We start from the raw sequence: 22,753 nt of genomic DNA on the forward strand, positions 1-22,753 counted from the left end.
AGCAACATAAATTTGGGGCTCAACTGTAGTTGTAAGTCGAGGACTATCTGTACTAGGTAATATATGAATGGAAGGGTAATCTTTACCCGCAGAGAAATACCTTACTTGTTCCTACATTAGAAAAAGTGACCTACATCCAAAACTTATTATTTACCATTTGTAAGAATGCTTTTGATTGTTCCTCTGATGCCCAGTATTGGACAAATCTTTCTGAAGAATTGAAACATAATCCAAATTTGTGAGCTGCATTCCATGTGCAGCATTTTTCAGCTGTGCACCATAAACAACATCTTCTCATACCAAGAAAGAATGTATCCATGTGATTATTCCCGCTATTAAATTATTATGATTGGTCACATTGTCAGCTGGTTTATAGACTGGATTTGGCTTCCCCCACCCCACCCCACCTATCGAGTCCTTCTCAAGGGATAGCAGATACTGTTGTTTGGTGGTGTTGAAGGTATTATCCAGTGGTGAAATTCAATTTTTTTTTACTACAGGTTCTGTGTGCGTGGCTTGGTGGGCATGACAGGGGAAGGATACTTCAAAATCCCCATTCCCTCCCCACAAAAATCTTCATTTCCGCCCCACTCTGGGCCAGTCAGAGGTGGTATTTGCCAGTTCTCCGAACTACTCAAAATTTCCACTAACTTTTCTCCAGAACCAGTCAGAACCTGCTGAATTTCACCCCGGTATCATCCCAGAATATAAGCAATTCCAAGTAAAGCTGCCTTTGCAGTTGACTGATGGTGATTTTGTCAATGCCAATGGACTTCAAGTAGCTCTTCAGCTATTTTGGAATTGCACCAAAGCACCTATTACTATTGCCACTAATTTTCCTTTCTTTTGCCACAATTTTACTTCTATTTGCAGATCTTTATATTTTTGTAATTTCTCCAAATTTTTCTCTTCGCTTCTGGTATCTCCCAGTATTGCAATCTCCACTATTCAAACTTTTTTTGTCTTTGTTACCAACAAGAAAGTCTAAAGTGTAACACTCTTGTTAAGTCTAGAGTGTTGTGTGGCAGATGCTGTATGTTTTTGCTTGAAACATGTTCTATACCAGGGAAGTCAAACTTGCATCATCACAGCATCGTCATGTGACGTATCATGCCTTTCCCCCCCCTTTGCTAACCAGGTGTGGGAATGGGCAGCGTGAATTTGACACCCCTGTTCTATACTAACACTTAAATAAGCTAACTTCTTTTGAAAGCCGCTTTTCCAGGAAATATTTGTAATACCACATTCATTTGCAATTTTCAGCAAATAACCATACTTTTCTGTTTTGTTGGTGGTTTGTGGCTTTAACTTAACCAGAAATTTAGTACTAAATGAACTCTTTATTTCATAGGAGAATATATTGATTTTCTTGGTCACTGCCAGTTCTGTGACATTTCCTGTTCTAAATGCATAGGACCAACTTTGAAGGACTGCATTGGTTGTACATATGCAAAGTAAGCCATTCTCATTAAATAATCTTTATCCATGTAGGAGTTACAATACCATCAATTTGCTATTTTGCGAACTGATGTAAAACAAGTATTATCTGAGTTTATAATCCCAAACTGATTGGAATGAATCATTTTATGTTGCCCCTACTGCATATGCCCTGTACTTCTCATACTGAAAGGAGAGAAATATCTTGTTTCTTAATATATATATGAGAAAAAAGGGATATTGAAAAACCTGAGGAAATTCAGAATCTATATTTACACTGGTGTACGTCTCTGCAAGTTGATTGAAAAAAAGAGTTTTGGAATACACAGTAATAAATCATTCCATCCCAATGGAATGCCAATTTTTTCCTCTGAATCCCTAACATTGTCAATGGAAATTTGGAAGAACTCTAGACCTTAACATAATGGTATTACAAAATTTCCTGCAGAAAAATCTGTCTCACAATTTGGATTCCACTGTCAGAAAGAGCCCAAGTTCAGAATCAGAACTGAGTTACAATAAGGATCTAAGTAAAACAGTAATAAGTTATATGAACCTTCAGTAAAACATATAAATACAAACAGGACTTTCATATAAAAAAGTTGATTGTATCTTATTGATTTGTATACAGTGAAAGGTTTTGAATTAATTTCCTATGAAGGTGGAATGGACTTTGTTTGCTGAATGAGATAAAAACAATATAATGGAAATAAAGTATGCAGGAGGATAAATAAATGTTTAGTAAAGGGCTCATCATAGAACAAGGAGTAAAGGAGGATGTGTGATGTCCCCTGGGTTATTAATGGATAAATAGATAAGAAATATCCATGGTGATATTGGAGAATGTTGTAAACCTGACTGATTTTCACAAATGTAAATGATTTCCCAATTCACAAGCATTAGTGTAACATATGACATGAAAATATAAGGACCATGGTGTGAGCATAAAAACATAAAAAATAAACAATAGCTCAACATAAATTAAAAATGGCTTGACATAATACATTGCAGCATCTGATCTAACCACTTATGCTCCCTAAGTCTGGAAAGAGACAATAATCCTCACCTCTTGGGGAAACAATATCAAGGAGCTTTATAAAAGGTTTGAGAAATTAGTCAGATCAATTTGAAGTTCAAAGTTTAGCTTGTTGCGTGTCGTAAATAGTTTTCAAACTGAAAATAGAGCAAAGTACAAAGAATATGTGGAATATAATTGAATATGGAAGCCGGTCTCCAGATAGGTTTAAGTTTATTCTTTAAAAGGAAGTTATTCTTTAGCTACTTAATTCTAATGTTATGTTCCTCACTTTTCTTTTGCAGTAGAGTTTTGGATGATGGGCGCTGCGTTGTTCAATGCCCTCGAGGGAAATTTGAATTTAACAAGCAGTGTCATTCTTGCCATGAGTCCTGTACGGAATGCAGTGGAAATGAACCTAATGAATGTACTAGCTGTGCTAAAGGTAAGGCATTCTCTTTTTTCCTCCCATTTATTTTCTGCTAATTGTACTGCAACGTCTAGAGAATGAAATAACCGTAGGATTTTGCTGCAACAGTGGGAATTTATTTATATTGTGTGGTTGGAATCTAATGTTCTTCTACTCATTAACATGAGGTAGGAAGAATTCTTCTAACCTGTTTCATCCTCTCTCCAGTTTGAACACCCAAATAATCCTCCAGAGTATATTTAATAGAGGAGGGTATGCAAAAGAATTTAGGAAAAAAAGAAAATTCCAACATGTGAATAGACTCATATAACATTAGCTTCCAAGTGGTCTGGGTGAAATTTACTTGATCTCTTCTTTCCACATCCTAAAAGCCAAATACCATAGTACTAAATCTCAGCTATTCGGTACTGACTATCAGCAGAATGTCCATTGTTCCAAAGATAATAAGCAATCCCATCTTTTTAAAGACCAGTGTCAGAAACAAACCATCATGGCCACCAGTTAGGAGACAGAATGGGGCCAAGTCTTTTATTTCCTCCAGTCCTTTAGAAATAGCTGGGTGGAAGGGCAATAAAGCCTAAGCCAGCCATTTAATTGTACTTTAATTATTAACAGTTGCTATGGCTGAACAAAGGCATTTCTTTTCAGATTGACATAGAAAGTTCTGAATCAAATTACATAAACTGTGATTTTATGTTCAAGGATTAGGAATGAGAACAGGGAAAAAAACCTGCATGCTATTTCTTTGATCACCATTCCATATTATGCATGTAACAACTTTATCTTATTTAAAGAGTGTCTGACAGAAATCATGCATGCAGAAGTAAAAGGAAGGAAGGAAGTGTAAGGTTCCAGCAGTTTCCCCAAGCCACTAAAATGCCAAAGAGAATGAGACTCGAGACAAGGCTTGCAAAAATGTCAGCTTTTATTTATGGCTATAGCAAAAGCTGAGTGACAAAACTATGTCCAAAACATACAAAACAAATGCATGTAAGGAATAGCAATACCCTGCAAGAGTGGCTCAGAGTATTATATACATTTTTGGCAGATAGAAACAAAGTTTATCCCATCAGAGAGAAAGATTCGTTACCAACGTGATCTTTAAAGTGTTCTTTTGTTCAAGCTTCTGTCTCTTTCCACCTTATCTATAGAGGATTCCTATAGCCTTGTGTAGTGGGTGGCAGCCCCTCTTAGCCATTTCGGCAGAATGTTTTAAGGATTTATGAGCCAAGAAAACTCCCTAGTTTGGTTCCTTTATCTATGTGGCCTACTATTGCCGTGTAACAATTTCTTCTATGTTTTCAAGAATGTCCCTAGCTTTGAAGCCAAGAATAGAGCAAGACGCAGCAGTGAAATAACATTTGCAGTAATGCCATCCAGTATTAAGGTTACAATTTGCTAGGTTAGAAAATAACTAATTTATGACAGTATACAATAATATAACCAGAAGCCAATATTGATTCATATACTCCTTCAGAAGGGAAGGGAGGGAGGGAGGGAGGGGGGAGGGAGGGAGGGAGGGGGGAGGGAGGAAAGAAGGAAGGAAGGAAGGAAGGAAGGAAGGAAGGAAGGAAGGAAGGAAGGAAAGAAGGAAGGAAGGATCATTCCGTGATAATTGTTACTGTTTTCTGAGATCTGTCCTCACAATGGCGATGCAATTTATCAGGTTTCATCAATTCCTGATGCAAAGTATCTGAAATGTAAGCAAAAAGGAAGATAACAATGAATGATTGGCCTGAAAATTACAGATAACAAAGAGGTGATTCCCACTAAGTTAGATATGGGTTACTCTGTAGTGTTTACAGTCTTTTGAACTGTTCTCTTACTATGTCATCACAGGATGTTTTCAGACTCCTTCCAGCACAGTCCTGGGTCTTTAAAACAATGTTTCTGGGTGTTTTGTTAAGTTTAATCTGGCTTTTCCTCTTCCAGATAAGAAAGGCCACATGCGTTTCCTCTACCTGGGAGAATGCAGGAAGAGCTGTCCCTTGGGCTTTTATCCTTCTGAGGTGGACACTACGTGCGCCCCCTGCTTTGAGCACTGTCAAGAATGCCTGAATCAAACCAGCTGTGAGAGGTGCTTAGAGGGATACTCTCTCATTAATAACAGCTGCCAAGAACACAAATGCAAAAAAGGTACAACTGCTTACAATGCAATGTGAGAAGTTTTATATCAAATATTTATTCTTTATATTTTTTTCTATCTTCCCTTAAAACATTAACAGAATCCATAATGATCTGAGAAATCAGCGTCTCCACTAGAAACTAAATTAATCAAGTAAAAATAGCAAATGGGGAAATATTTTTCCCAAACTTCCTCAAACCTCTCAATAGCTTACGTGGAACTAATCCAAATATCAAAGGATAAGGCCTGCAAACACAAATAGAGTTAATTAAATTAAGTTTCTCAGAGGAGCTGCATGTTCTCAAGAAAATACACACACACACACACACCTCAAATGTCACCCTAGAATCAGCACTAGACACTTCCACATCCTGGACAAACCCCTTCTATAAAAAATTGCCACTGTAACCCATATCTCCACAGCTGTCTCTCAAGGCAAACTGCTTGCTTTTGGGAAGAAATATTTCTTCTTTCTCACAGCTGTCTGGATCTCATTTTTCTTTATTCTTGTGCAAACCCGGTTCAAGTTGGAACCCCAAATCATTCTTCTGATGGTAACCTTCCCTTTCCTCATCTCAATGAACCTGGAATATTTCAGAGCATCAAAACATACTTACGCCTCACTTATGAGAGCAACTCTTGCTTTACAAGACGGCTCTCTGAAGCACTAAAGGGGGTTCAGAGCATGTGGCAAGCATATATAGCAGAGGTGGTATTCAGCAGGTTCTGAGCAGTTCTGGAGAACTGGTAGTGGAAATTTTGAGTAGTTCAGAGAACCGGTAAATACCACCTCTGACTGGCCTCATCCCCATTTATTCTCTGCCTCCCGAGTTCCAGCTGATCTGGATGAAATGGGGATTTTGCAGTAACCTTCCCCTGGAGTGGGGAGGGAATGGAGATTTTACAGTATCCTTCCCCTGCCACACCCACCAAGCCACATCCACAGAACTGGTAGTAAAAAAAATTGAATCCCACCAATATATAGAGTCCTTCGGGATTGGGCGGCATATAAATATATTTAATAAATAAATAAAAATAAATAAAATAAATAGCATTTCAGAAACAGGATCAAACTTCTGTGCTGAAATCTGAGGAAGCAATGCAACTAGGAGTTGTTGCCATGTGCTCCAAAGCAGTTTATAAATCTTTGAATCCAAAGTGTGGTGCTCCCTTTGTGTGTGTTGTGTGCGTGCATTCGCATGTACCTTTTCTGAAGAAAATGAAGCTCTGATTCCATTGTCCAATATCCAGGGAAAATCAAAGGTCTCAACTCGGAAGATTGCATTCCTTGCCCTGAAGGCTGCCTCAACTGCAACTCGGGTATGTTGCATTTTAAAAATTTGGTTCACTCCTTTTTCTTTCTGTCTATTTAGGGTGGTATTATCTCAGCAATTTTTTTTTGGGGGGGGGGGAATCTGAGGGATTGCTTTAGTGCAGGGGTGGGGAACCATGGCCCTTTGACGATCTGTGAACTTCAACTCCCAGAATTCCTGAGACAGCATGGCTGAGGAATTCTGGAACGTGAAGTTCACAGATCGTCAAAGGGCCATGGGGGGGTGCAATACTCTTGGGATTCTCCTGTTAAACAGTACAGAAAGGAAAGTTATTAAATCCATGAAGAGTAATTCTATTTTGTTCTTGATATTTTTAAAATCTTGGGCTCTGCCTACTTCCTGAGTATAACGGCAATATCTCTGTGAAGACCAGTGGGGCTTTTCAGAGAAAAATCTTGAACTAAATGCTGTGAGTCTGTTCCACTACAGCCTTCCAGAACAGCTGTTTTAAATTAATCAAAATCCTTCAAACTATTTGATTGCAGATAATTTACATCACAAATTTTGTCTTCCTTAGTTATGTTTGCACGTTTTTCTATGTTTTAAAACATTAAAGAAGATGTATTACATTGCAGTGAACAATTCTAAATTCTACTGCAGGACAAGCTGAATGCTTGATGTTTTACTATCTTAAAATATATTAGTGGTATATTTGTTTCCATGACAAAAAAGAATACTCCGCATGCTTCATATGTTTTGTATTAGTTTTAATAGTTGTCAGCTAAATAATGCTTAGAGGAAAGAAGAGATTAAATGTTTAAACTTGGATGGTTGGCAACACAGCCTTTAGTCGAATTGCAGTATGATTACTGGAGGTTTTCAAGTTATGACGGGTTGCTTAGTGACCATTTGAAGTTCTCAAGGATCGACCTGGGAAAAACGTATGATTCAGATTTGAAGTTGGCAATGGGTTGCATTAACAACCATTTGTAGTGTTCCCCAGTCATCTCGCCACATTTTACAAAGTCATATGACCACATTTTACAAAGGTTGTGCCAAAACGCAGCATTTATTTCTGGTTTTTGACAAAACTGCACCCATAAGGAATCATTAGTTTGCCTAACAACCATGGCATTCACTTAATTACCACTGCAAAAAAATAGATCATAAACTCAGGTTGGTTGTGCGATTGACAAATTTTACTACCGTTATGAGTTACAGTGGTGATGGGCAGGTTCCACTGTACTCATAACTCATAACTCAGGGGCTGCCTATATTTCAGATCCCTATTGAATGTCTTTCTTAATTACACCTAAGTTGATCTCTATACACTAACCTTTAAAAGACATGCTGAAGTTTAACTAATTCTTTAGTTTAATTACTTTTGTTCTCAGAAATCTTGGCAAAAATATATTGGTGGGAGCTAGGACTTTAGGATTAAATCAGATCAAGTTGACCCAGAAAAATCACAGTGTTTAATGGTCAGAGGTACTCTTTGATTTATTAAATACTGATACTACACAGAAAAAATTCCAGATGGGAGATTCACAGAAATATCTCCAGCTACAACTGCTGGTTCCTGAAAGATAAAATGTCGGTGGAGAGGCAGAGAATCCAGGATGCAGCTTAGCTGGTTCAAAAGAGAAATTCTCAGGCTGAAGCAGGCCTAAAAATTGATTTAATAAAGGCAAACACCATATGGTAGATTATTGACCTGTTTCTAATAGTCTTCTAAAAGATGAGTTGAATGTTGAAAGCTGTATTGGGAGGCAAAAATAGAATTGAAGGGGAGAAAAACCAGAGGCCAAAATCTGCGTACTGGGAAATGCTGGTTTTACTCAGGAACATGATATTTTTGAATGAAAGTCATAGCATGTGGAAAGCAATGTTTATTCTTTCGCTGATGATATTGTTTCTTCCCTCTCCCTCTCCCCCTCCCTCTCCCCCTCCCCCTCCCCCCCCCTCTCTCTCTGTGTGCCAATTACATTGCTGTTTTCTTTGGCCAAAGAAGACAGAATTCTGTTTTTGTATGATTCAGAATTGTCTGCAGAGTGCTGTGAAACATTCAAAATGGCATCCATGATGGTTGTCTATTTTGTGAGCCATTGAAATCCAATTATAGTAGAGCCAATTGGGCCTACAAGGTGAATCACCCAGTCACAAAAGAGCAGTAACCCAATACCACAGATTGTTTTTAATGAGAAAGCTTGTTAGATACTGAAGAGAAAATTTGATTTTAAGATTCTTGAAAGGAGGTCGTGGTGACAAAAATAAGGGCATGTCCTCTTTTGGCCAGGCATCCGATAACCCTCACCTTGCCTGACCTTGAAAGTGCTAAGCAAGATCCAATAACTGCATTTAGGATTTGGATGGGAAACCATCAGATGCCAAAGCTGTTCACTAGATTGAGAAGTAAAAAGCTTTTTAATCATCACTATGAGATGGGCTGTATAAATAGTTTTAAGTCAATCAATCTTCAGGAGTAAAGTCTGATTTGAGGACACCTTTGTATTTTTATGGTGCTTTAAGTTTTTTTTAAATATTACTGTTCAGGAATAACTTTTCAAAGCAATAAGTCTATCAGTGACATTTGAAAACAATGATAAATCTTCTTAATTTCTTTCAAGAAAATGACATGATACAAATCTAATTATTATTATGCATCATCATTTCCCTTACTTAACTTTGAAAAGAAAGGGAAATATCTGATATTCTAGAAGTATTTTACACTAATTTTGGAACAATCTTAAACCGGGATCATCACTATTGATTTGTTTGGATTCAAGAAGTTCAAGTGGATTTAATATGATTCCCATCCACTGCAGTTCCCATGAGATAGCATATAAATCTTGCAATGTGTGATAAGATCATTTTGATTTTAATGATGAGATGATGATGATGATGATGATGATGATGACGACGACAGAAGTATTCATTTTGTGTTTGAATCCAAAGCCTACATGGTCCTAATTTGGTTTGAGAAAGTATTTGATTCTCATTCTCATTACTTATTTATTCCAGGTAACCCAGAAACCTGTACATCATGTATCCATAATTATTATATGTAAGTTTATCATTCTTATTTCTTTCTTTATTGGTGATTCATTTTCTTTTCTAAATGAAAGCAGGGCTTTCCATTACAGCAGATGGAGCTAGGCCAGCTTTCCCCAACTGAATGTCCTTCAGACATATTAACAGATTTTGGAGATGTCAGAGCTAAACTCCCGCACATCAGGAAGGCGCCACTTGGGGAAGTCTGTTCAAGTGCCTATAAATGGTTTTTGAATATTTAAGCACAGAAAAGAGATTCTTTTGTAACTCATAGGAAAATGTTTCTGTTGCATGTGTTTATTTACTCATTCCTTTTATATAACTGCCTGTCTCATGTATGTGACTCTAGGTCAGGGGTGTCAAACTCAATTTAACTGAGGACCGCATTTGGGGTTGTATGTGACCTTGGGGTGGGGGTGGGGACGTGGCCGGGGGCATGGCCAGCTCAACATCACTCATGTCGGCGATACCCATGATGGCCAAGTGCTAATGCAGGACTTTCCTCAGACCTTCCCTCCCTCTCATTATAATCTTTTTTTCCTTCCTACCTTCCTTCCTTTCTTCCTTCTATGCATCCATTCCTCCATCCTCTCTTCTTTTTCCTTTCCTCTTCATTCTCCTTTCTTTTTCCTTCCCCCCTTTCCTTATTTTTCCTTGCTTGCTTTCTTCCCATCTTTTTCTTTTCTCTTTCCCATTTTCCTTTCCTGTCACTTCTTGGATGCTCCAATGCAAAAAAGGGAAACATTTCTCTTTTTCTTTGGTTTTGCTTTTAGTTTGTTTTGCTAGCCCTCTGTCAGTGCAAACAGAGCCTGGAGGGCTGTGTGCATCCCCCCCAGGCCCTGTTTTTAGTGACACCTCCTGCAGCCCTCTACCAGCAAAAAAGGCTCCCCCAGGCTTTCTGCAGCCCTCGGCCAGCTAAAACAGAGCTCAGGGAAGCTGCATGCAGTCCTCCTAAGCTCTGTTTTCACTGGCAGAGGCACCCTGGGCCAGTCCTTTGCTGTTTCCAGGATGGCCTTGCGGGCCAGATCTAAGCACCCCGTGGATCCGATCCAGCCTTGAGTTTGAACCCCTTCTCTAGGTGATTCATGTAAGGGCCATTTAAGGCTAACTCCCATGTAAATTGATTATGGTTGTGGTTATCAGATCATGGTATGAATAAGGTTTATTTTGAATACAGGTAGTCCTCTCTTAGTGAGCACTCATTTAGTAACCATTCAAAGTTACGATAGCCCTGAAAAATAATGCTGCAACCATCCCAGTGTCCTCAGGGTCATGTGATTGCAAACTATTGTGCATTTATGATGGGTGTAGCATCCCATGGTCCCATGACTGCCATTTGCAACCCTCACAGCCAGCTTCTCATAAGCAAAGTCAATGGGGAAGCCAAGAGGAAGTTGGAAGCCATGCTCATGAGATATTAGTCTTAACGACAGCAGGTTAATCGCTTCACAACTGCAGCCAGAATCGAGGGCATTAATTGGTATGGTCAAATGACATTGTGCTTAATAACCGTGTCACTTAGCAATTTAGAACTGCTCATCTCTATTGCATTCAGTAAGTGAGGACTACCTGTATACTCAGTTGGGGGTTTTTTTTGTTTAGGGTTCTTTATATTCCTTTCTATTTAGCATTATCAACTTCTGTCATTTTTGCCAATTGAAGAATGCCAGTAACAAATAACTATTTTCTCCCCCTTTCACTTTTGTTTTTGGGTAGGTACAATCAGCAGTGTTATAGAACATGTCCTCAAACTACTGTCCCAGATGACAATTCTCCCATATGCATTGAGTGTCAACCCAATTGTCAAAGCTGTGACAGATATCAATGTTATTGGTGTAAAGAAGGTTTTTTCCTTCTAGGTAAGTGAAACAGCCAGACCTGCATGCAAAAATGCCCAGGAACATAAAGGCCTTTCATTGAGAGTTAATATCCATGATTTGATACTGATGACAGAATAGGATCTGTCTATTTGGGCAGACAATGGATGACATCAAAAAACGAGAAAATAAGGACCCCAGTTCAAATTTCTTGAATATAGGTTGTGAACACAATCAGTGTAACAAATAGAAAATCAAAGGCGTGAGATGTTTAATTATTTCATTTGTTATTACAGACACCAGACACAATCAAATTAGAAGTTGTAAGGACCACATATGCTAAAACATGTCAAAGTCTAAAATCAAATCGCTATTACCTATCTTAAAGCACACTAAAATGAAATTCTAGTTACCATCAAGGGAATGCTTAGTGATGCTTATGTAATCAAATATAAGCCCATTTATCTTTGATTCTCATGAAGGCAGCAAACCCAGACAATTAACAGTCTGGAAGATAATATGGATTTGGTAAATTCCCCAGAGTGCTGGATGTTATCTCTGAGAAAATCTTTGTAGCTGCAGCACAAAATTTGGCTCACATTGTATAACAGGCCAGAAGTCTAACACAATAAGTAAAATGCTTATCTCATTTTCTGTACTTAGTCCTTTAGGAGGGGAGAATTTGGTGTGGCATGTTGACCTCCATAAAAGATGGTAATAAAACATTATCCATGATCCCAATTGCTTCAGTTCAAAATTCATTTCTTTAATTAAATACTTGAATAAAGGTTCACAAATATGGTACTTCAGTGTGCTACATAGAAAAATGTAAGAATAACTGAGTAGTATTTCTTCAACTTTTCATGGAGTCATTTGATCCTAGACTTTTCATGATGCATCTAAATAAATTCAAATAATGCAAACACATCTTCTTATTAAGAAATTCAGAAATGCATGAAGACCTAGCTTTTTTTTTTTAACCAGACATAAGAGGAGAATAATCAAGCCCATCCTATTTGTGAATGATGGTTTGGTGAACCACTTTATGTGAGTTGGTTGGAACAGAATTTTAATTCCAATTAATCACCAAGAGACACACTTGTGAGATGGATGGCCATATAAAACTTATATAAATAAAATAAATAAATAATCCTCCAAATGAGTGATTATATATGTAAAAAATAATATGAATTAAATCACAAGAAAAGCAGGATGAACATGAATAATTTTAGTCAGAATATCTAGCAACTCATAGGGACCTTTTGAAATATCACATACACACACACAGACACCCCTCTGAGAAGATTCCTTCACTGCATGTTATTTTAAAAATGCTGATGTATGGGGTAATGGTTAAGATGGTGACTAAATTTGGGAGACCCAGGGTTTCAGTCACCTTCAGTCATGGAAACTCTCTCAGCCCAATCTACTTCACATGCCAATTTAAGTTCTTGTATCAAAGGTGAGAATTAAATCAAATCCATAAATAAGCACATCTTTAAATTGTTGGTATAGGAGCACCCAACTTCCAAATTAGGAATATGGAACTTGGCCAGCAAATATTGTGCACATCTAGCATATCCAGAGTATTTCCAAGTACATCCATTGGAAGTGCAGGAAAAGGCAAAACTCCTCTTGTGATCCAATTGGGTTCCTACGTAATTTCTATACATAACATGTTTTAAATATATTCCTTTTTTGAAGTAAGACAACAACAGAATCATTTGTATGCAAACAAGCTTGGAATCCTATTTGGGAAGCTTCCTTTTATTGTTACCTTAAGAACTGCATGCCTCAATATCTGTTCATTTCTATTTGATTGTGAACCATTGTTCTCTTAGTACAGATTCTTACCAAAGAAATCAAATTTTGTACTGAGCACTCAGATCAATATGTTCTGAAACATAATAAACCAACCACTTCAGGGTTATTGGTATTTTTAATTACTTTCATATAAAGCATATCTGAAAACTGATATTGCTTAAAATATAAGCAATTATATAAGCAATATCTTTTCTTTTAAAGATATTTCACCAATGGAAGTAAAGTTTCAGATTACTTACAAAGAAAAGAATCTATATTCAGTTCTAAGCTGTTTTAGAAGAATCTTGTAGTATCCAATTAGAATGTGGTCTCAAAAATGCCCATGAAGTGTGGGGGAGCAGGTGTCAAAAAAGGCAAGATGGAAGCTGTGCTCCATGCCTTCTTTTTGCATGCATTATGTCACATGTAAATAAGAGTCAGGCCTTCAAAGGTGAACTTGTGCCTACAATTTCACTTTATGGATCTGCTCCATATGGATAACTCACCTTTATCCAAAGAAAGAGTATACTAATAGAATCGTGCAAACAGTAGGTTTCTTCTAATACCCTAGGATACTTCCATTTGTGCGGGATTCAAATATCCTCTCATCTTTCAGTGCTGCATAATCACTTAATTCATTCAATGCCATGTTTATCAACCTGGCAATTCTAGGAGTTGAAGAGTACCTCTCTTAAAGTAGCCAAGGCTGAGAAACACTGATTTAATACAGCAGAGAGTTACATTGGCAGCTTTAATTATCAGTCTGTACTTGAAGTCCATTTTTGAGAAAGCTACGGGCACGTCCTCTAAAAGAGGCTAGGTAGCCAGTAATTCATTTCAGAATTATATGCATTTGTTATAATGTTAGTGATTGGTGCAACTCTAATTCCCATTATCCATCATCAATACCTGATAAGATATTTTGGATTATCAGATTTCCCCAATAGTGGCACGATTATGTGACTATGTGTTTATGCTTCAGGTGGGACATGTGTGAGAGATTGTGGAGCTGGCTTTTACAAAGACAAAATTACAGAAGAGTGTGAACCATGCTACAGGACATGCAAAACATGCAGAGGGGTCAACTACAATGACTGTACAAGCTGCCAAGGAAATTTACAGCTGCTGCATGGGAAGTGTGTAAATCCCCAACACAGGGGAAAGCATGGGAAATTTTGGAACGGTGAGCTGTTTTCGTTTTGCTGCATTGCTTTCACTGTTAGCGCTAGGAACTCTTCAAAGAGGAAGGAATCTGCCCTTTAGCAAACACTCAAAGCAAATTGGGCTTATAGAAGAAGAAATGATGTTATTGGCAGACTTGGAAATGGAGTTATGATTGACATTTGACCGGAGCCTGATATGGGGCTGCTTGACTTGCAATACCCCACAGTTTGTCAGGTGCAAAGACCAGGTCCGTATGTGAAGATTCTCATATGATATTTTTATTAAAAGCCTAAACAGAGGAATCTTCTCAACTAATGGTCAGCACCTGGTTTGAGTTAGATAGGGATCAAGGGCACCCAAGCGGGCTGGACTTAATTCTTTTGTGGCTATGTAGGGATTCTAGGATAATTCCCCTTTTCACTTCACCCCCAGGTTCTGCCATCCTTTCTTCTACACAGTTAAACTCTCAGGGGTCCTGTGCCCGATAAAAATGGTGGGCAGGCTGGTCAAGAAACTTCTCTGAGAAGGGACAATTTTGTCAGGGATGCCCGAAACCAAGAGTAAATTCTTTATTTACACTCATAGTATTATTGACAAATGCACAGTTTTAGACTAGTATGAGCAGGATATTTTTACCCAGAATTTGCATCTATTGTTTATTGTAATATGTTTACTAGCAATGTACTCAGTCGTACCCAATGTGAAGAAGACAGCAAGACTAGGCCACATGGTTATTGTTCGTCCTGTTTTACTGATAGAGAAGCTGAAGCTGCACTCCTCAGACGATTTGGGCTCCGCATTCCTGAAGGGCCGCTTCTTCCCTTATGTCCTGTCGCGATCCTTGCGGTCGGCTGAGATCGATCCCTTCTCGGTGTCCTCCAGGCATCAAATTGAGATGGAAAGAGCACTTAAAGAGGCATTCTTGGAGAATGCCCAGGTGCTGCCGAAGGCTTTTCCCTTCAAGGCTCACCAAAATCCAAGCCTGAGCGTTATCCGGAAGCGATGTAAGACTAAAACAAATCTTTTTTTTCTAAATATTGCTATCCAAAATGGGAAGGACAGGACTTCATTTTTCACTATGTAAGATAAGGTGGGCCTTCCCCAAGAACCCCAATATGGAAGTTAATATGTGGGTGAGGAGAATAATCCAGTATTTAATTTGACAGTCATCCTGGTGCTAAACTTATTTGGTATGAAGTAATAGTCATCAGCCCAAGGAGTAGCAATTCCTATGGCCAAGAATCGTTACCTCAGGATCCTGGCACAATGCAGCATTCAAACTAATGAAACAGTACTTAACCGTGTTTCACTTCTCCTATTTTGATAATTATTTAATTAAATGTAAGCACATATGGCCTGCCTGCTTTAGGACAACAAGCAGATTTAGTACAGGTGGTACTCAACTTACAACCACTCATATTGTGAATGTGTAAAGTTACAAGGGCACTGAAAAGGTGTCTTTGACCTCACACATGCAACCATCACAGTCCCATGATCAAAACTCAAGTGTTCGTCAGCCAGCATGTATTTACAACCATTGCGGTATCCCCAGGACATGTGATCACCGTTTGTGAGCTCCTCAGCCAGCTTCCTCCCCAGCAAAGTCAATGGGGGAAGCCAGATTCACTTAATGACCATGTGATTCACTTAACAATTGCAATGTTCCATTTAACAACCACTGCAAAAAGGCATAAAATTGGGTGCGACTTATTTAACAGACGACTTGCTTAGCAATGGAAATTCTGGTCCCAATTGTGGTCATAAGTCAAGGACTACTTGTATTTTCCCCTAATAATTTGGCATCCTGTATGTTTATATATGGGGACAGGGGGGGAAATGTCTGAATGAATATCTCAAAGCAAGCATGGATTTTTAAAAATACCATTGAGTGCTTACAATTAATGCAAAGCATTTTCTTGAACCCAGCTCCAATAGCCCAACAAGCAAAAGTTTTATTCCTAAATAATTGAGCTGGAAAAAGATATTAGAATTCCATTTCCTTCTGAGAAGGAGGAGGATCTCCTTATCCAGATTGGGTTACAGGTACTCTGATGAAGTAAATAAAATCCAGAAATTGGAACAGGGGAACCCTCAATTTGCCTGTAAACAGAAGTACTGTTCATTAGATTTGCCTCTTGAGGGACAAACAGATGCTGGAGAAATGTTTCCTTTCTAAAGGCCATTTCTTCCCCCCTGCCTAAACATGGCACAAATATATCCTGGCAGCTTTTTTAAAAAAAATGTTGTTCCATGCTTTGCTCTAATGATGTTAAGTAGGCTCTTTCCATCCAGGAATCTCAAGGTGAGTTCACCTTTAGGGTTTCTCCCACTTCTTAGAGGGAAGTCAGGTTATTTGCAATCATGGGCCACACAGGTGAAGGAAAGATACAGCAATGGGAACAACGACTTCCATGCTAATATAGTTTTCTTCTAACCAAGGATGGTGGGACCATATCATCTCAGCAATGTGAAAGAGCCTCAGGTGTTCATAGGGCATGGTCCAAAAAGCCAAGATGGCAGTCACAATGGTATGCTCAAAGTTCTGCCTGTTTTAACATAAACTGCATGCCTGGTGCAAATAAATATGAGTGGAAGTTCCATTGTTGCCACCATCTTGATTTCATGGACCATGTCCTGTAAACACATCTGGATAATCCCAAGAAACAAAAATCCTCTGTAGTAATCCTTCCATTTCAACAAACCGAAATGGCTGTGGTGGTGGCAGATTTTAGGGGAAGGTATTAATACACTATGTTGATTTCAATAAAAAAATACAGGCTTTCTTTTTAAAAAGTGATAAATTGGTAGACTTTTCCAATGTGATTTTTAGCAATGACAGATTAATTAGTCCAAATTTACTCCTGATTGTATGAAAGTGTCCCTAACTCAATCCATAATGATTTTACATTCTGCAAAATATTTAGGTTTTCCTAAATATGCCACTGAGCCATGCTCAGTGTAATCCTGGCCATGTGGCACACAAATATTGATTGTTCCCTTTCTTGTGCCCAAACGATGGAGATGGTGCCTTAGGAGGATGGTTAGAAAGGTATTTCACTGAGAATTCAACTGTTATCTGCAGTCTCAAAATATTACCAATCCAGAGGTGGTATTCAGAAGGTTCTGACCAGTTCTGGAGAAATGGTAGCGGACATTTTTAGTAGTTCAGAGAACAGGTAACTACCACCTGTGACTGGCCCTGCCCCCATCTATTCTCTACCTCTGGAGTCCCAGCTGATCAGGAGGGAATGGGGATTTTGTAGTAACCTTCCCCTGGAGTGGGTAGAGAATGCAGAATTTCCAGTATCCTTTCCCTGCCACGCCCACCAAGCCATGTCACACCCACCAGGCCATGTCCACAGAACTGGTAGTAAAAAATTTTGAATCCCACTACTGTACCAATCCCATTACATGGTTAATCTAAGGTGACCAGATGTCCCGCTTTTGGCGGGACACCCCCGCTTTTCAATGCATTTTCCCGCGTCCTGCCCGCCTTTTTAAAAGGCATGCTTTTTTTGGCGCTCGCAGCTCCCGCCCATCAGCTGCTAGCTTGCTGAGCTGGCTCATCGTTCTGTTCTCTATCCTACCGGTGAGCCAGCCCAGCAAGCTAGCAGCTGATGGGCGGGAGCTGCGAGCGCCAAAAAAAGCGTGCTTTTACCTACCTACAAATTTAAGCCAGCCCAGCCTGCCGCTCACTGATTGGATTGGCCTGGACTCCAGCCAATCAGTGAGCTGGCGGGGATGGGAAATTTTCAGCACGCCTGCGCGAGTCTCCATTTCCTTTCGCCAAAAGACGAAAGAGGTTGCAGCTGCGCTGACTGGTGAGTACTAAGAGCCGCGAGCGGATGGTGTGAGATCGCCGCCCGGTAGCCGCCAGAAGCCGCTCCCGGCCGCGGGCCCCTGCCCTGCCGCATCCAGCGTGTCTTCAACAGCAAGCGGGTTGCCCGCCCGCCTAGCTGCGTTGCCCACACGCGCGGGGATTCAAGAAATCCAGCTGGATACTTTGAATCCCCGCGCGTGTGGGCAACGCAGCTAGGCGGGGGGGGGGAGCTTCGCTTGAGATGACCATGCTATGCCCTCCATAGCCTGGTCATCCCAAGCAGAGCCCGCCTAGCTGCGTTGCCCACACGCGCGGGGATTCAAGAAATCCGGCTGGATACTTTGAATCCCCGCGCGTGTGGGCAATGCAGCTAGGAGGGGGGGAGCTTCGCTTGAGATGACCATGCTATGCCCTCCATAGCCTGGTCATCCCAAGCAGAGCCCGCCTAGCTGCGTTGCCCACACGCGCGGGGATTCAAGAAATCCGGCTGGATACTTTGAATCCCCGCACGTGTGGGCAACGCAGCTAGGCGGGGGGGGAGCTTCGCTTGAGATGACCATGCTATGCCCTCCATAGCCTGGTCATCCCAAGCAGAGCCCGCCTAGCTGCGTTGCCCACACGCGCGGGGATTCAAGAAATCCGGCTGGATACTTTGAATCCCCGCGCGTGTGGGCAACGCAGCTAGGCGGGGGGGGAGCTTCGCTTGAGATGACCATGCTATGCCCTCCATAGCCTGGTCATCCCAAGCAGAGCCCGCCTAGCTGCGTTGCCCACACGCGCGGGGATTCAAGAAATCCGGCTGGATACTTTGAATCCCCGCGCGTGTGGGCAACGCAGCTAGGCGGGGGGGGGGACTCCGCTTGGGATGCCGGGTCATGCTGTTGAAGACGTGCTGGACGCAGGAGGGCAGGAGCCCGCGGCCGTGAGCAGAGCCAGCCACTGCTCCCAGTTGGGACCAAACGCGGAGGAAAGGAAGGCGCGTCGGGCATCCAGATCGCAGCGAGGAGAAGGAGGAGGAAGGTATTTATTATACTTGTATTTATTATACTGTGGATTTGGTCTGCATCAACCTGCCGCCTCCCCTCACCAGGCAAATCGCGGTGAAAACTCTGGGTGAGTCTCGGCAGAGAGCTTGGCGGGCAGCTGGCTGGACTTCTAAGAGGTGGGGGGGAGGCAGTGGAAGAAGCAGCAGCTCCTTGAAATGGGGGAGCAAGCCTTTCTCCATTCAACAGATCCAATATACAGAGTTTTATTTTTTGGCCCTAAAAATATTGTCACTGAGGATGACAGAAATTTCTTCATCATTGCTATTGGCCTCAAGTAGCAAATAATTAAACATGGTTTTTAGTGTACTTAGTTAACTATCTGCTTTTTAACATTACATGGTATCAGTTTCAAGAATGCATGCAATCCTGAAAATTTATAACAAACTTGTTGAAGGGCCTATGAAATATTTTCTAGTTTAGTGTAGAATAAGTATTCTTAATAAAAGAAAAAGTCATTTTTATTTAATCAATTGCATTCCTGTTTATAATGGCATTAATTAACTAAACTGGAAATAAATCTATGTTTTGCTAGAGTTTTAAAATTAAAAAACCTTACATTTTGTTGCTATTATTTTAATCAGAGTTTTGCCAAGTGAAATTATATAATGGTTCCTCATGTCTGTGTAATTTTCTAAATCTCATCCAGAAGTACCACAGAATCTGGCATTTTCAGCAGAATGATGCTGATGCTAATAAAACATCCTGATTTTTGGTGAAAGGATGGAAAGAGGAAGGAAGGAGGAAGAGAGATCTAAAGAGCAGAAAGACAGAAGGCAGATAGGCAAGAGGAAGGAAGGAAGGAGAAAGAATGGAAAGGAAGGAAGGCTAGAAGGAAGAAAGAGGGAGGGAGGGAAGGAAGGTGAAAGGAGGAAGGAAGGAAGGGTACTTCCACTTGTAGGCCTGGGACTGAATGCAGGAGGAGTCTCTCCATAGGATCAGCTGCTCCTCTGATCATGGTCTATGAAAATGTTACTGCCTGCCTGATGCAAATTTAGACAGATGGTGCTTTGGGCTGCCCCTCAAATCCCCCCTTTACTCCTCCCCCTGTAGAATTCAGCCCCCTGAGTTTTGCCTTTGAGGGGCATGTGTGGTTATGGCGGATGGCAGAGTCAGCTGGAGGTTGAGAGGGGATTGGGGCTTTTGTCCGCCTGTGGAGTTCTCCCCATGGACAGGATGGGATGTTGGCATGAAAGGGATCCGGGCACAATCTCACCTGTTCCAAGTAAAGTTGCCTTTTGCAATTGGCTACCGGTAATCCTCGACTTACGACCAGGATTGATCCCCCAATTTCTGTTGCTAAGGGAGACGTTTGTTAAATGATTTTTGCCTCATTTTGCAACCTTTTATTGCCACGTTAAGTGAATCATGGTGGTTGTTAAGTCAGGAACATGGCTGTTTAGTGACCAAAATTACAATGGCATTGAAAAAAGTGACTGATGACCATTTTTCACACTTAGCGACCATTTTCACACTTAGCGACCGTTGTGGCATCCTCATGGTTACGCGATCAAAATGTTGATGTTTGGCAACAGATTCGTATTTCTGATGATAGTTTGAAATGGTGACAGTATAAATTATTGCTGGTGTAATACTTAACAATGGTTTTTAAGGATTTCTTTTATTTATAGAATACCTTTTTTATTATTTTGGGGGGATTTTTACTTTTAAATTGTTTATAAAATGTATTTACTACAAGAAATGTTCCTTTTTGCAAATGTGATCTTTGCAAATCTTTGTGATGCAATATGTTCAGACCAGGTTTATGTGTCTCAAAGTGGCTGCTATTCTATGGGCAGGCCAGGTTGGTGCTAGGCAGCTTTGCCAGATTTGGTGTGTTTCACCCTCATTGAATTTTATATCATATAAAGAATGGAAGGAGGAAGGAAGAGAAAAAAGGAGGAAGGGAGTGAGTGAGGAAAGAAGAGGATGGAAGGAGGGAGGAAGGAAGGAAGAGAGGGAAAGAGCAGAAGACAGATAAGGTGAAGGTAGATAAGCAAGAGGAATGAAGGAAGAAGTGAGGAGTCTCGAGGAGGGGGAAAACATTTAGTGACCAAAGTTACAATGGCATTGAAAAAAGTGACTGATGACCATTTTTCACACTTAGCGACCGTTGCGACCATTTTTCACACTTAGTGACCGTTGCGACCATTTTTCACACTTAGCGACCGTTGCAGCATCTTCATGGTCACGTGATCAAAATTTTGTTTGGCAACAGATTCCTATTTATGCTGGTTTCAGTGTCCTGGGGTGACCTTTTGACAAAAAAAAATTTTTTTAATCAAACCCCCCCCCCCCCCCCAGTCAAGGGTGTCCCTCTTTTCCAATCTGAAAATCTGGTCACCTTAGGTTAATCATATGGTTGATCATATGCCAGGACAGTAGGAAGAATAGAGGCAGGGACCCATTAGCAAGATATATTCATATCCAAAGTTTGTATTATGTTAAGTATCCCCATCTCTAGCCTCTTCAAAGAATGGCCTAGTTCAGATATAGCAGATCCAGTATCAAATACTATGATTTATTGGAAGACAAACAAGTAACAAATTCCAATACTGTTTTTGGCTTCCTTGTTGAATCAAAACCAAGTAATCTGTTCTTAGTTTCCCAGTTGGGATGCAGTAGTGGTTTAGTGAACCAAGAAATCTTCTCTAAAATCTCCCCAAAACAGATTAAGAGGTGAGCATATCCCAACACACTTCTCTTTGCTAAATAAGGAGATTCAATCTTGAACTAAAGAGAAACGTCCTGATAGTGACAGCAATTAATCAGTGGAACTGCTTGTCTCCAGAAATTTGGGATGTGCTGTCACAGGAGGTTGGGAAGAGATTTGATAGACATTTGTCCAGAATGGTACAGAACTCCTGCATTGAGCAGGGCTTGGACTAGAAGGCCCTTCCAACTCTGTTATTCTGTATTCTGAATGATCCAATGAATTGAATCCATTTGCTTACAGGCTGGGTCTGATTCACATTGTGACAGAAATAAATTTCAAATGATTTGGATATGGCTTGCTATTAGTCTCAATCTGGCAATTTTTCAAAACGTGATTTCAGGCAGGTGTCATTTTTTGATAGAATGAAGACCTAAGAAACAAATGATTTCTTCAGACAGATAATTTTCCTACTTGTAAATTGTTGTGTGCATAAAAAAAAGAACCCATAGTGTTCCTTAACCAAAGTTGGATCATCTCCTGCAAACTGCTTCCCCATAGAATATAGTTTTTCCAATGTCTGTTTCCAACTGGAAAAGCAGAAAATAGTAAACTAGAAGATGCAGGACTGGAACTCTCCCTCAGTCTACTCCCTCCCTTTTCCCCCCCACAAGCCCACACATACTTACATACACACAGATGTACTCACACAAATTCACATATACATACATGCATACACTTTGCATGAGATGCCAGATTTTCATATGTACTAACTAGTAAGAGGACGGTTTTAGTAAATCAGTTCTTAGCAAGGCTAATCCAAATAAACTGTGACAGAGTCTAAAATAATGAACTTGAAATGATCAAGCTTCTCTTTCTTTTCTATCCAAAGGGAAAAAATGTCTGGGTCAGTAAGTGTTGCTCTGAACATCTGTATTTTATCTTGTGTACCAGATGATGTTATTGGGGAGCCAGGAGAGGCAATAATGCGGGCCTTGATTCACTGCATGTTAACACAGCAATTCAGCTGGAAGAATGATTTAAGAAGCATGAACAGGCAGATTACTAACATGTTAAATCACCAAACTTTTACATTCTTTCGTCAATCCCCGGACACATAA

The 22,753-nt window shown here is 40.2% G+C and overlaps 1 protein-coding gene across 1 annotated transcript; it reads left to right on the top strand.

Annotated features, from left to right (window-relative positions):
• The first annotated feature begins 839 nt into the window (after window positions 1-839).
• LOC116506195 (proprotein convertase subtilisin/kexin type 5-like) lies at window positions 840-22,753 on the top strand. The gene is made up of 9 exons (XM_032213841.1): window positions 840-1,454; window positions 2,758-2,897; window positions 4,815-5,018; window positions 6,259-6,327; window positions 9,303-9,345; window positions 11,049-11,191; window positions 13,935-14,135; window positions 14,875-15,120; window positions 22,587-22,753. Exons 3-9 carry the CDS (start codon window positions 4,829-4,831, stop codon window positions 22,751-22,753), a joined length of 1,059 nt encoding a protein of 352 aa, XP_032069732.1. The 5' UTR covers window positions 840-1,454; window positions 2,758-2,897; window positions 4,815-4,828.

Source organism: Thamnophis elegans, chromosome 3 (genome assembly GCF_009769535.1).
Source record: "Thamnophis elegans isolate rThaEle1 chromosome 3, rThaEle1.pri, whole genome shotgun sequence".
NCBI classification, from domain to species: domain Eukaryota; kingdom Metazoa; phylum Chordata; class Lepidosauria; order Squamata; family Colubridae; genus Thamnophis; species Thamnophis elegans.

Coding starts and splice junctions, on each gene's coding strand:
- LOC116506195 (XM_032213841.1), top strand. CDS start 4,829: ATGCGTTTCCTCTACCTGGGAGAATGCAGGAAGAGCTGTCCCTTGGGC. Junction 5,019..6,258: donor AGAACACAAATGCAAAAAAG/GTACAACTGCTT, acceptor TCCAATATCCAG/GGAAAATCAAAGGTCTCAAC. Junction 14,136..14,874: donor GCATGGGAAATTTTGGAACG/GTGAGCTGTTTT, acceptor TTTTACTGATAG/AGAAGCTGAAGCTGCACTCC.